The sequence below is a fragment of the Strigops habroptila genome, chromosome 2 (genome assembly GCF_004027225.2).
Source record: "Strigops habroptila isolate Jane chromosome 2, bStrHab1.2.pri, whole genome shotgun sequence".
Taxonomy (NCBI): domain Eukaryota; kingdom Metazoa; phylum Chordata; class Aves; order Psittaciformes; family Psittacidae; genus Strigops; species Strigops habroptila.
The window spans coordinates 28,638,306-28,651,308 of NC_044278.2; the positions used below are offsets into that span (position 1 = coordinate 28,638,306).

The window sequence follows — 13,003 nt, forward strand, 5'->3', positions numbered from 1 at the left end:
ATCCGTGAGGAAAGGACCCTGGGCCATAGGCCTGAGGGAAATAGAGGCAATAACAATCCCAAGTAATAACCTAATGACATTCCTAGTGATTTTCAACATGAAAGCAACAGTCTGGTTTTTATTAAGTTATCACTTCATCATGTTCCCTGATTGCCTTCGTTCATGCCTTAGCTGCCTGCAGTCCCGATTTAAAAAAGAAAAAAAAGTGAAAAATACATATTTATAGATAAGAAAATAGGCTCGGCTCCACATTTTAGTGTCAAAAGCAAGTTGAGGTGAAGGGCTTCTTCGGGAGCCCTCCGGGGCTGCTTTCCCGGGATGCGCCTACGATGAGAGGCAGTTTCCAATACCGAGCCTTATTGAACCAAGGGGAGGACGTGTGACAATTTGACATCTCACGGCAAAGATCACCCCCTTTCGTCCTTGCACCCCCGTCCTTCTTCCAACGAGGACGGCAGAGAAGTATCACCTCGCTGCCACCGCGCAGCACGGCCCCAGCCCCGGCCCCGCGCAAGCCCTGCGGGCTGCAGGCGGGACAGGTTTCACGTCCAGACAAATAGACGGTGATCATCAAAGACATTACTCTCCCCGTTACGGACATAAATCCCAGTTTCTCCGAGGCGGTGGCGTGGGGTTTCCTTCTGTGTGGGAAGGGAGAAGGGAGCAAAGGAAAAAAAGGGGGGAAGGAAGAAAGGAAAAGGAAAAAAAGGGGGAAAGGAAAAAAACGGAAGGAAAACGAAAAGGAAAAAGGAAAAAGAAAAAAGGAAAACGAAAAAAGGAAAAGGAAAAAAGGAAAACGAAAAGGAAAAGAAAAAAGAAGGAGAAGGAGAAGGAGAAGGAGAAGGAGAAGGAAAAGGAAAAGGAAAAGGAAAAGGAAAAGGAAAAGGAAAAGGAAAAGGAAAAGGAAAAAGAAAAGGAAGGAGTCTGCTGCGCAATTCTCCTTCCCCAGGACTCCCGAGGTGTTCTGGCAGCCCCCAGCAGCTGCCCATCCCCACTCCCCCGGGGCAGGGCCCAGTGGATCTCCACCTCTTTTCCTCCGCCATCAGTCCCGGCAGGTACCCCCCACCTCTGCTCCAGCCTCCGGCCGCGCCCCCCAGCCTCTGCCCGGGCTCTCAGCGCCTCGGCGGCTCCTGCCCGGCCAAGCCGGAGCCCTCAGGTCTTGGTGGGGAGCGGCCCTCCTGGTCCCATCCCCAGGCTGATGAAGAGGCTGGTGAAACCCCATCGCCGGAGCTGAGCCGCAGCAGAGGCCCTGCGGGGTTGCCACAAACCCGACGGCGAGGACAGGCCCCACCATGGTTTGGGGTACGGAGGGGCAACGGGTCCGACCTTTTAAGAAGGAAAGGTCCCAGCCTTTGAAGAAGGAGAATTACCAAGTCCTAAGAGGCGGAAAGGGGACGAGCGATGCCGGCGTTTTCCTGATTTCGCCCCAATACCGAAGCCCCGGGGTGCCCCTCCTCCTACCCCACCGCACCGCCTGGCTTGCCCGGGGCCTGTTCCCTTTTCCCGGGCCGGAGCTGCCGGGGAAAGGCGCCGGGGCTTAATTAGTTGTGCTCGTTGTTGCCGTGTTTTATGCGGCCACAACAATGTGCCGTACAGAGCCATCAGTCAAAAGGCAGAGGCAGGCTTCCCGCTGCCGCCTCGCCGCTCCCCGACCATGAAATAAATGCAAAGTTTGCACAGACGTGTGTGTGTGTCCCCTCCCCGCCCCGCTGTTCACCCACCTCCGGGGCTCAGCCCCAGCTCCCCCCGCCGTACCCCTTCCCACCCCCGGGAGGAGGAGGGGGGGGTGTCCCTCCGCCTCCCCCGTACGGGCTCCGCAGCCCCGCGGGCAGGTGCGGGCACCGAGGGCCGGGGGTAGCCCGGGGCACGTCCCGGCTGGCCGGGCACCGGGGGCCGGTCGGGCGGCAGCAGGACACACGCCGAGCGGCGGGCAGCGAGCGGCGGCGGCGGGCCCGGCTGTCGCTGGGACAGATTTTCCCTAATTGACCTGTTACGGATCATCCCCGCAACCGTTGGGAAACACATTTCCACGCTTCACTTCTTAACGTTTTAAATACATATTTAACGGATGGTTGAGGCTTGCCGGGCCAGCTGGGAAACACACGGGTGTAAAAATAATACAACAAAGGCAAAGGGACTGGGGGGAGGGGGGCTGCGGGGGGGATTTACCCCGGTGGGAGGAAGCCCCGACCCTGTTGCACGGGGCTGCCGAGGCGAGAGGGATCGCCGGGAGACGGGCGAGGCGCGGAGGGAGGCGTGAGGCATTTCCGAAGGTCATTTGTTTGTTAATGTCCTTTCTCCTTTCTCTCTCTCCCCTATCCCGCTCCGGTCTCGCTGGAGGGTACTTTGGAGGCAGGGTTTGGTGGCCACTCCGGCTTCTTCTCCTGGTCGCTGCAGGGCCGGAGCCGGGGTCCCCTCTGGGGCTGCCCGGCACCGCCCGGCGACCTCTGCGGGGAAATCCGCTCGTGGGGAACGGAGTGGCCAAAACCGCTTTTCTTCTTCTCCCCCTCCGACTCTCCTTGCAGCACTTAACGGGGGGGGAGGGGGGAAGAGAGAACGACTGGGCTGGGGGCAGGAGGAGGCACCCGCCAGACAAATCGTGCCGGCCGCCCGGTGAGCGTAGCGGCGCCCGGGCTCAGCGCTTCCCGGCGGGACGGGACGGGGCACAGGGGAACACGGATGTGCCGGCGGGAGCCGGGCAGCGCTGCCGCCCCGAGGGCGCTGCGGCGGCGGGGCCAAAGGCTGTTTGTCCAGTGTCCGTCCCCGTTCCCGTCCCGCCCCCCCAACAGCTGTTCCCGGTGCTGTCATTGTTGCATTTTATTATGAATTTGACAAAAGTCCCTCCCCCCCACCGCGCCCCCCCGCCGGGCTCCCCGCGCCGCGGCCGCCCGTCGCCGCCCCCCCCCCCCGCCCGCCCGCCCCATCGAGCCGGACCGGCCCCGGTGACATCAGCCGCTCCCCTCCCCGGTCACCTCCCCCCCCCCGCCGCCGCTGCCGATTGGCGCAGCCCCCCTCCCGCCCGGTGACATCGTTCCTCCCCGGCGCGGCTATAAAGCCGCCGCCGCCGCCGCCGCAAGGTGCGCGCTGCTGCCGTGCTCGCCCGTCACGGCGCGCCGCTCCCCACGGCCGCACCGCGCACGGTAAGTGCCCCCCGCGCCCGCGCCCCCCGGCGCGGTACCCCCGAGCCCACTGCCGGCGGAGAGGCGCGGAGCGGGAGAGGGACGGGACGGGACGGGACGGGACCGGGCGGGAGGGGACGGGACAGGACGGGAGGAGGCCCCCCGAGGGCGAGGGGCGGGCGGGCAGTGCGGCCTGACCCACCGCGGGTGCTGCCCCCCGGCCCCGCGGCGCGGCGGAGGAGCGGTCTCACCGACGTGTCGGGCGGGCGGCGGCGGGGCCCTGCTAAGTTTCGGCGGGCGCTGACCCGGGGCCGCCTTGCGGGCTCTCTCCCCTCCCCGCAGGCAGCCCGGTGCGCGCCGCCGTCCCGCCCGGCGGGCCATGGACTCGGACGCCAGCCTGGTCTCCAGCCGCCCGTCTTCTCCGGAGCCCGATGACCTCTTCCTCACGGCCAGGAATAAAGGCAGCGGCGGGGGCTTCACGGGCGGCACCGTGTCGAGCTCTACGCAGAGCGACTCCCCGCCGGAGCTGAGCGCCGAGCTGCGCAGCGCCATGAGCGCTGCCGGGGTGGTGGTGGTGGACAAGCTGGGCTTCAAGTCCTCGTCCTCCTCCTCCTCCTCGTCCTCCTCGTCCTCCTCCAAGAAGGACAAAAAGCAGATGACGGAGCCGGAGCTGCAGCAGCTGCGGCTGAAGATCAACAGCCGGGAGCGCAAGCGGATGCACGACCTGAACATCGCCATGGACGGGCTACGGGAGGTGATGCCCTATGCCCACGGCCCGTCGGTGCGCAAGCTCTCCAAGATCGCCACGCTCCTCCTGGCGCGCAACTACATCCTCATGCTCACCAACTCCCTGGAGGAGATGAAGCGCCTGGTCAGCGAGATCTACGGTGGGCACCACGCCGGCTTCCACCCCGCCGCCTGCCCCGGCGGCATGGGCGCCCACTCCGCCCCGCTGCCCGGCCACCCGGGCCACCCGGCCTCGCACCCCGTGCACCACCCCATCCTGCCCCCCGCCGCCGTCTCCAGCGCTTCCCTGCCGGGCTCCGGCCTCTCGGCCGTCAGCTCCATCCGGCCTCCCCACGGGCTTCTCAAGTCTCCGTCGGCCGCCGCCGCCGCCGCCCCGCTGGGCAGCGGCTTCCAGCACTGGGGGGGGATGCCCTGCCCCTGCAGCATGTGTCAGGTGTCGGCCCCGCCGCACCACCACGTCTCCGGCATGGGCACCGCCAGCCTCCCCAGATTAGCCACCGACACCAAATGAGCCCCTCGGCGAGGCCGCCCCGGGCCGCCCCGGCACTTCCAGGACCTACAAACGCGGCCGTCCGTCAGTCTGTCAGACCCTTCCGCTCCCGGGGTCGCCGGAGGGGCGGCGGGAGGGGATGGAGCCGGCCCGGGGTCTGCCCTGCTCCCCAAACGGGGGGAACGCCAGCCCGACACAAGCAAACGCCCGCGCATCTCCCTGTTTCGATTTTACCTTCTTGTCGGTAACTTCGCTGGGAGGGGAAAACAGTCCTAGGCTCGTCGCAAGTGGAGGAACCAAAACTGCAGAGGGGTTTCTGCTCGTTTGTTTGTTCGTTTGTTCGTTTGTTTGTTCGTTCTCCCCTTCCCGGTTTCGTTTCTACACGCGGAGCCTTTGGAGCCGTTCCTGGTCGCAGCCCGGCCCGGAAAGCCCATCCCCTGAGCACCCGGCCGCCGCTCCGGGGCCGCCTGGCACCGGCGGGGAGCAGCAGGGCTCCGGGTGCAAGTGCGGCCGGGGAAGCCGGTTTATCCCCCCTCTATGCCCCGCTCCCCCGGGTTTCTTTCTGGTTCGGGCTATGTAAATATACCTTTCAACGGCAGCGGTGCGAGTCCGCTCTGCCTGAGCCTGCCGTCCGTGCGCTTGTCCTGTGTGAGCCTCATGGGTGAGGAGGGGTCGGTCTGCCGTGATTTCGTTCGTTTGGGTTCTCGGGGGGTGTTGGGTTTGGGGGATGGTTTATTGTTATTTTTTTTTAAGTGTATAACATGGTTTTGTTTGGGGGTTGTTTTGGGGTTGTTTTTCGTTCCTGCCACCTTTAACAAAGTTTGAATAATGCTCTTTCTGTGTAGGAACTTTCACACTTGTCCGTGTTGCAATACTGAGAACTTGGGCTTGTTTCTGAAATAACAACTTTTCTTATCGCTGCCCCTTGCAGAGATTTTATCATCTGTTTATTTTTGTAAAAAAAAAAAAAAAAAAAAAAAAAGGAAAAAGGAAAAAAAAGTTGCTAAATAATATTTATTACTTGTTTGGTTGCAAAAAAAAAAAAAAAAAGTGATTCACTGTCGAGATTTTAAATAATAAAAAAAAAAAGGCATTTTAAATAAAGGGCTTTTTCCTTTTCCTTGCTGCTCCGAGGCGTCGGTAGCGGCGGGGGTGCGGGGCCGCGGCGGGGACCGGCCGCGGAGCGGGGAGGGGATGGGGACGTCTGAGGCTCATCCTTGCCTCTTCCCGGAGTTTTTTGTTCGTTTGCTTCGCCGGGTGACCGAAACCGTTTGGGGGGTTTCTTCCCCTCGTTTGCTCCTCGCAGAGTAAGGGCGGCAGGGAAAGAAACGACCGTTCCTGGGTTCGGAATGCGAACATTTTTCTGGCTACCGAATCCAGCTCTTGGCAAGAGCTAAATATTAATTAGGGGAAAGGAAACACTCAACTTGGCGGTGGGGTTTTTTCTCGCTGCAATGGCTTCAGCGCACTTGACCTTCAACCAAAACCCCAACGAAAACCCACGAAAGGAAAATTATTGGGGGACGGTCTTATTTTTTCAATTATTATTATTATTATTTTTCCTCCCGAAGCGGATACCGTCTCTCGCCCCTGTGTACTTGAGCAGTTCTGTACTCAGGTGTTATTTGGGCAGGAAATACCTCGCCCTCTCTCAAACCCCAAGGAAAGGGCTATCTTCATGCACGCAGGGTGCGGGACTTCCCCTTTTCCTGCAGGGACAAGGAGAACAACCCAAGCGAATCTCGGCTTTTGAGGACAAGCAGTTCGGCAGCCCCGGCGGCGGCTCCTCCTCGAGGGGCTGGTGCAGGCACTGGGGTCGTGGGTCCCAGCGTCCCGCCGCTACCCGCCCCGGGGAGGCGGCTCGGACACAGCGAATCCCGCTTCCTTGCCCAAGCAAACCTTGACATCTCTCTCTCTCTCCCCACCGACAAATAGCTAAACAGCGATTTAAAATAACTAGTTGTCTGCATACGCATAAACACAACATAGCGCGTGCACACAGACATGCATAATAACAAGACATGGAAGAGTTTTGGGTGCACAGACACACGCGGGGAAATGAGAGCGAGTCCGGACCCACACGACTTTTTATTTTACTGTGTAAGGAGAAGCGGTTCCCGGGCGGGCGGGGGCCCCCTCGGGTGTGAGTCGGTCCTGGTCTCATTCCGACAGTCCCGCCGGGCTCCTGCCTCGCTAGATTTGCTCCTTGCTTCAGCGGCTCGCACCACACCAACCATTTCAGGGAAGGGAAAACGGGCTCGGAAAGGAGTGCCCCTCATCCCAGCATCCCCCCAGTGATAAATAGTCCTGCCACTCCCCTTCTCCAGAGACGCCCAGCCCAACCTGCCCCTGGAGAGAAGGAGCTCCCTTTCCCAGCGCCCTCAGTACGGATTTTGACAAACAAAACCCGTTTAACCCTGGGAGGGAGGAAGCCCCGGGGACCGACACCGAGCGTCTCGCGGATCACCCGAGTGCCTTCCCCATCAGGAGAGCTGGCCCTGACGCCGGTAGCCAGGAAGGCGTCGGCGCTGCCCCTCGCTTTAAGACCACCACCAGAAAGCCTAGCCCTGTGTCTGTCCGTGGCTCCGAAGGCGATCCTGGCCGTACAGGACCCTCCGCTTCTGCCTTCTCCGCTGATGGAGGGGGACAAAGTGGTGCAAACCCGGCGCTGACAGCCAGGTGTCTGCCAGCGGTTTGAGACAGTCCCCCCGACGGCAGCCTCTCTGCAGGGCTCCGCTGCACGCCAAAGGCCGGGCTGGGCCGCAGAACGGACAGAGGCCACACCAGACCCCGTCGGAGCGCGGAGGCGAAGGCCGCTCTTCCGCCGAGCCTGGGGTGCTGAGCCCCGCGGCGCCGGAGCGAGGACAGGGGGCTCCCGTCGATCCAGCCTCGCTTGGGAGGTAGCCCCTTTCTCTCCCGGCTTTGCTCCTGGAGCCCTGCTACCGGTGCCCTACACCCCAGCCCTACCATCGTGTGTCATGTCTCCCCCACCTTTCCCGTGTGTAGGGAGGCCGCAATAAGCAGAGCAGCTTTCCCAATTAGCCGGGCTCCGGCGAGGGAGTGCTGCTGCGGAAGAAGGGCAGGAGCAGGTGAGAATTAGAGGGAGCATCATTAGGAGCTGCTCTTTGTCTCTATTAAAGGCAATAATTAGCACCCTGACAGATGCAAAAGTCGGCAGTGGCCAGAAGCTGGTAAATCCTGCTCGGCTGCCTCCCTGACCGCGATCCCTTCCCCCCGAGGGCCGTTCGTTTCCCTTTCCTAACAGGTGTCCCCAGGGATTCCCGACGGGCAGCACCTCCCGAGGTGGGATGGGGGGGTGGGGTGTCGTGGAGATCCGAAATGTGGGGGCATTTCGGCTCCCCCAGTGGCAAAGGCAGCGAGGGCAGCCTTGCCCCCTCCGCAGCTCGCTGCTAGTCCGGTTGTGGCTGCGGTGGAGGGAGCCCCGGGGTTGGTGCCAGCCCCTCGCCGTGCCGAGCTGTGCAGGGCAGCCAGCAGTGATGCCCCCGGCCCCCTCCTCCTGGGCTACCTGCAAATGAAATTAGCTGCCCTCCTGCCTGCCTTGTTCCCCATATGCTCCCCTGCACGAAGGAGTGCCCCGCAGGGCTCCCCTGATTGCATCGCCCGCAGCTGAAGCCGCGGCTCCGGACAGATAGAGTTACGGGGATGGGGATAGCCCATATGCTCAAGCGCACACCGGCGGTGCTGCCGGGGGTCACCTGAGCCTCGGGCCGGGCCGCATCGCTCCCGCAGGCAGCCCCAGCTCCTCCTGCGCTCCCAACCCCGAGCTGGATTGGCCCCCCTAATTCTCAGGTGCTCGCCCCGCTAATCCCCGTTCCACCGAATTTAACTTCGTCTTCCTTGCAAACCGGACAGACCCCTCCCCTTACATCCCTCCGGCTTTTTTAGGCTGTCTCAGGTCTATCGCGGCTTGCCTCGACAGAAGGAGGGAGCTCCTGCCCCCATAACGCGGCACAGACGGCTCCCTCCGATGGCCCCACACACACCCTCACCCCAGCCCTTTCCCCTTCCCCCGCCTCCTCCCCACCTTCTCCTTCTCTTTGCCTCCTTCCCCATTTTCCCTTTTTCCCTTCCCTTTCCTGCTTCACCAACCTTCCCAAGTGCAGCACAGAAAGCAGGGACAGGGGCAGCTAGGGGTTGGATACACATTTTAGGCAGAAATCACAGTGCTTCAGGGAAGCCCAAGGGAAGGGAAAGGTTGACCATATCAGGGTACTCAGGCAGCTCCTCCACTCTCACTCCCTTCATGTTTCAACAGGGGATTTCTTCAGCCTCTGCCTGGCAAATTTTAAGCCAAAGAGCCCAAAATCTGCTGCAAAACCCTGGCCAAGGTGTGCTGCTCCCCCCAGGCCCATGGCTCCTGTGAGACATGTGTCTCTTCCACAGGGAGGTTACCAGGGCACCAGCTCTGCTTGCTGCTGATGTAGTCCCATGGGATGCGGTCTGTCAGAGCCCCCTGCGTGGGCCTGCAGGCTCCCTTCCCTTTCACTTGAAAGAATGTTTGGAGTAAGTATCCAAATCCCCTCAACAGTTTTCCAAACATGAGTCTTTCAAAGAACGTGGTTGTTTTTTATCTGCAAACCTCTCCTCAGTAATACAAACTAGGGCCTGCTCAGAGCACGAGCTGCTGGCAGCGTGAGGTATGCAAACACAGGTTACATGCATCTAGTCTTAAGTTAGAGAAAGAAAATCCTATTTTTTTTTCCCCTTTGAAAACCTTATCATATTGGTATTCTGGGGCCAAACTCTCCCTGGACATCGCTGCACTCTTCCCATGCCAAGTCAGGGTGCTGGACATGTCCCGTGATAACTGAGGTATCATTCCAGAGACAAGAGCTAGAGCTGTGGCACAGCCCTGGGATGCTGTTTCCATTGTTGGAAAGGTGTAAGACTGATGTCCCATGTACCCTGGCAACCTGCAAACTGCCTAAGCCATGCCCCAGAGGATACCCTACAGGACACCGGTGTGACAGGAGCCAAACGGCCTCTGATGATGCCACCAAGCCAGCAGCTCTCGCTTGGTGTTGCAAGACGGTGCTTGCAGCATAGCTCTGATTTCCCTGTGTCAGGGTGGTGTTTCCATCTCTGTGTGGGATGGGGATCTCCAGGCCTGTGATTCGATGCTACCCAGACTATTTCTGAGTGCTCACATGTTTTTTAATGCGCAGCTGAGGGGCAGATTTTCAGAAGAGTTATCAGCACCTTCGCAAATGCTCAGCACCCATACCCAGCCTTGTGCTTTTAAAAACCTGGTTGCCCACGTAGGGGATGAGATTGGAAGGGAGGTTTTCCAAAAGCCTGGCTCCAGCCATGAGAGCTGGCCCTTTCCAACCTTCCAGCTCAGGTGGGTGCAGGTTAATGATAAGCCTTGGGCACACTGCAGACTGCCAGCTCTCTGCAGATCACAGCATCAGCAAAACTGAATTTCCCACCACAAGCATTTGTGCCTTAATACCTTTGAATATTTCTACTAAAAATTGTTAAAGGATACAGTAATTATTATGATGGCAAAAGGGCCATGAGACTGTACCACCTCCACCTCTGCGAAAGGGCATTGGAGTAGTCACTGGTTCAGCCTTTGAAAGTTCAAACGGGCTCTCATCTAACCGCCCTCACTCTTTGGATGGTGCTTCTGAAGGTGAGAGAGGTTTGGCATTGCTCTCAGTGGCCACACGGCTGGACCCAACAGTGTTTTGCAGTCCATCCGCTTGAGAACAAGAAAGCAAGAGGTGAATGTGCAGCCTGTTCACCACACACACGCCTGAATAGCCCCGGGGGTGCTCAAACTTCTCAGGAGTTACAAACAGCCCAGGGTTGAGATCCTCCAAAAGCACAGTGCTTACCCCAGGGCATTTACCCAAAAAGATGGATGTAAATGCAAAAGAGTGTTTCCCTTTTTCATTCATCCCCTTTCTTAGGATTAGCTTTAGAAGTTTTGTTCTGCCATTTATCTTCACTTGTTGGAGATGTCTTGACAAACTCCTGAGAATTAATTTCCCATCAGCTTTTTGCCTCCTCTTCTTGAACTGGCAGGTCAGATCTCACCATATGCATTAGAAGAGGTTATCTGGATGGGCCACCCTGCTCCATTGTCCTTTCTTATGCCTGTCCCTGTCCCAGCAGGAAACCAGTGTCATGCACATGGAGAGAGCACTGAGGGAATCAGACTCCTCTTCCAAGCAGTCCTCCACTCCCTGCCTGTCATCAATCATTGCATCCCACTGCCAAAACCAATACAATTGGATCAGGCCCAATACATGGGGTGTTTCCTGCCAGTCAGAAGTGTGCCTTTTAGTTTAATATATTCCCAATGTTGATCCTATTAGCAGGAAAAATCAATCAATCACTGTCAGCAAACATCACCAGCCTACAGATTGATCACAGTGTCAGGATTGTTGGAGGATTCTGCAGACGCAGAAGGCATTTGTTAAATGCTATTTTCAGAGAGACATATACATATATGTATGACACACATTTGTACACGTCTTTGTCTGCTTAAAAAGCAGAAAAAACACACAGTTCCTTTTTTGTGTGTGCTTGGTTTTTCTTTCTTCCAAAAGCAGTCACAGTGCTAGTCACTTTTATAAGAAAAATCCTCTTGAGTAGGAAACCAGCAGTTTGGGAGGCAGGGGAAGCTTGTTTTGTTCCTCCTGAGGGAGTCCAGCAGGGTTTGGCTTGCTCTGCCTAAGGGAAAGGAGGCCGGAGACATATGTACCATGGGGGCAGGAAGGCTACAGACTTCGGAATATCCAAAGAGCTGAGCTGGCACAGCAAAAGCCGCCAGTGTGCTCTGTAGCAAAGATAACCCATCAAGGTGCAAATTCAGCCATCCCCCGCCAGTGCTCAGCCTTCATTTGGCGCTGTGCTGAATAGCCTACCAAATTTCTCTCCCTACACCCTCTGCTGCTTTCCCTCAGCAGAAATAATGCAACCCTTTAATGCTGCTCAAGCAACACAGAAAGGAGATTTACTCTTTGATGGGCAGCACAGGGAGCTGAGTGCACTGGGACTACAGGAACCCTTTCCTCATCTGAAACCCGGGAAAGCCTGGTGATCCTAAGAGTCAGGCAGAAGCCAGCGTTTCCCCTTGCCAGCCCCACCTTCTCAGTGACAGTGGAAAGCGGGCTGAACTCCCAGCTCTCTGCAGTGCTGCGAGTGGCAGGGTGCACCCAGCACAAAAGGCACACAAAGAGGGCGGTGAGGGAGCCTTGCCTGGGCGTAGCATCCCAGAAGGGATGGGGAAATCTTCTTCCTAGTCAGAACTCCAGCCACAGTGGGCAAGAACCGTGTGGGGGAAACGAGCTGCGGTGAGAAAAACATATTGAAGGGCTCTTGAGCTGAGAGATGTGAGAGGGGAGGTTGTGTAACTATGGCCCCTTCCCCTGTGCTCTCCAGGATACATTTCTGGGACTGGTTTTTCCACAGGGGCTGGGTCTTTGCCAGGCATCAGGCAGAGGTGTTGTGAGGAAGGATTTGCCCCCTTGGGACCCTCCCTGTCTGCTCCTCATTTTCCAGGATGGCCAGTTCAAACCATCGGAGGCTGAGCTTGCATGAGCCTTAAACCAGAATCCCCTGAAAGCCAGCCCCTGTTTAAGTGCCTGAAGATGGCTCCTGGAGCGACCTGTCCCCTATAAAATATCCCGGGTGTACTACAGGGGAATGTGGTCCATGTTAAACTGGTCTGTGAAGTGGAGGGACAGCTTGGTGTGAGCTGGGGATGGACCATGAAGTGGTCAGCTCCAATCTGCAGCTCGGCAGCACGCCCTGGCAGCAGCAGCCTCCCAGCTTCCTCATCGTTTTTAGGGAGGGTTTAACCAGAGCTGGGTTAAAGAAGGGAAGCACCCTCCTAGGGACTGACTCTTCTTTCTGGCTCTCAGTTATGCTGAAGGTAGAGACGGAAGCAAAGAGCTCTCCCCAGATTGCACAGCCCTCCCCACCTGCAGACTTTGCCCATGCAAATGTTGCACAATGTAATTATTCCCACACAGAAGAAGTGCCAAAATGCCTTAACGGGAATGAAGCTTTCTGGTGGGAAGACGAATGGGCTGCAACGCCCCAGCAGTTTTTAGAGGAAGGATGCATCACCCATCTGAGATCCTCACAAGAAAAGCTGTACCCTTTGATCAGGACTTACCCCTGGGTTTTAGTTGTCACCATCCTGTCATACAGACCTTGTTATCTGGCATCCCCAACCCAGAAGTGGGAGATAACCCCTGAAACTGGATGTCTCTTGTCCACAAAACCACAAAAAGCTGGTGAAGAAGAGAGGAGATGAGAAAAAGGGAGACACAAATCCACAGCATAAGTGTCCTGCAGAAGGAAGAAAAGAAGCCTCTCCTGAGGTGGGGCTCTGAAGAGAGGGATTTGCTTGAGACAACACAATAAACACACGATTAAGATTCAATTTCTTCTTTCAGGTCTATCAGGGAAAAGTGCTCAGTAGCTTCATTAAAAAACCTGTCCCTAATCCTAACCATACAAACTGATCCTTCTGAAAAAAACAAAATTATATTAGCAGAAATCCACCCAGTCTTACAGAGTCTTTTAGTAAATGAACTTTTAATGTATTGAAAACATATTCATTATAATGTATAAAGAGGCAATTTTCATTTTGTTTGTGTTCTTAATA

At 57.5% G+C, this 13,003-nt stretch overlaps 1 protein-coding gene across 1 annotated transcript; it reads left to right on the top strand.

Moving 5' to 3' along the window:
• Positions 1 to 3,073: 3,073 nt before the first annotated feature.
• On the top strand, positions 3,074 to 5,277 carry OLIG2 (oligodendrocyte transcription factor 2). Its single transcript, XM_030477108.1, has 2 exons — positions 3,074 to 3,140; positions 3,462 to 5,277. Exon 2 carries the CDS (start codon positions 3,499 to 3,501, stop codon positions 4,375 to 4,377), a length of 879 nt encoding a protein of 292 aa, XP_030332968.1. The 5' UTR covers positions 3,074 to 3,140; positions 3,462 to 3,498; the 3' UTR covers positions 4,378 to 5,277.
• The last annotated feature ends 7,726 nt before the right edge of the window (positions 5,278 to 13,003 follow it).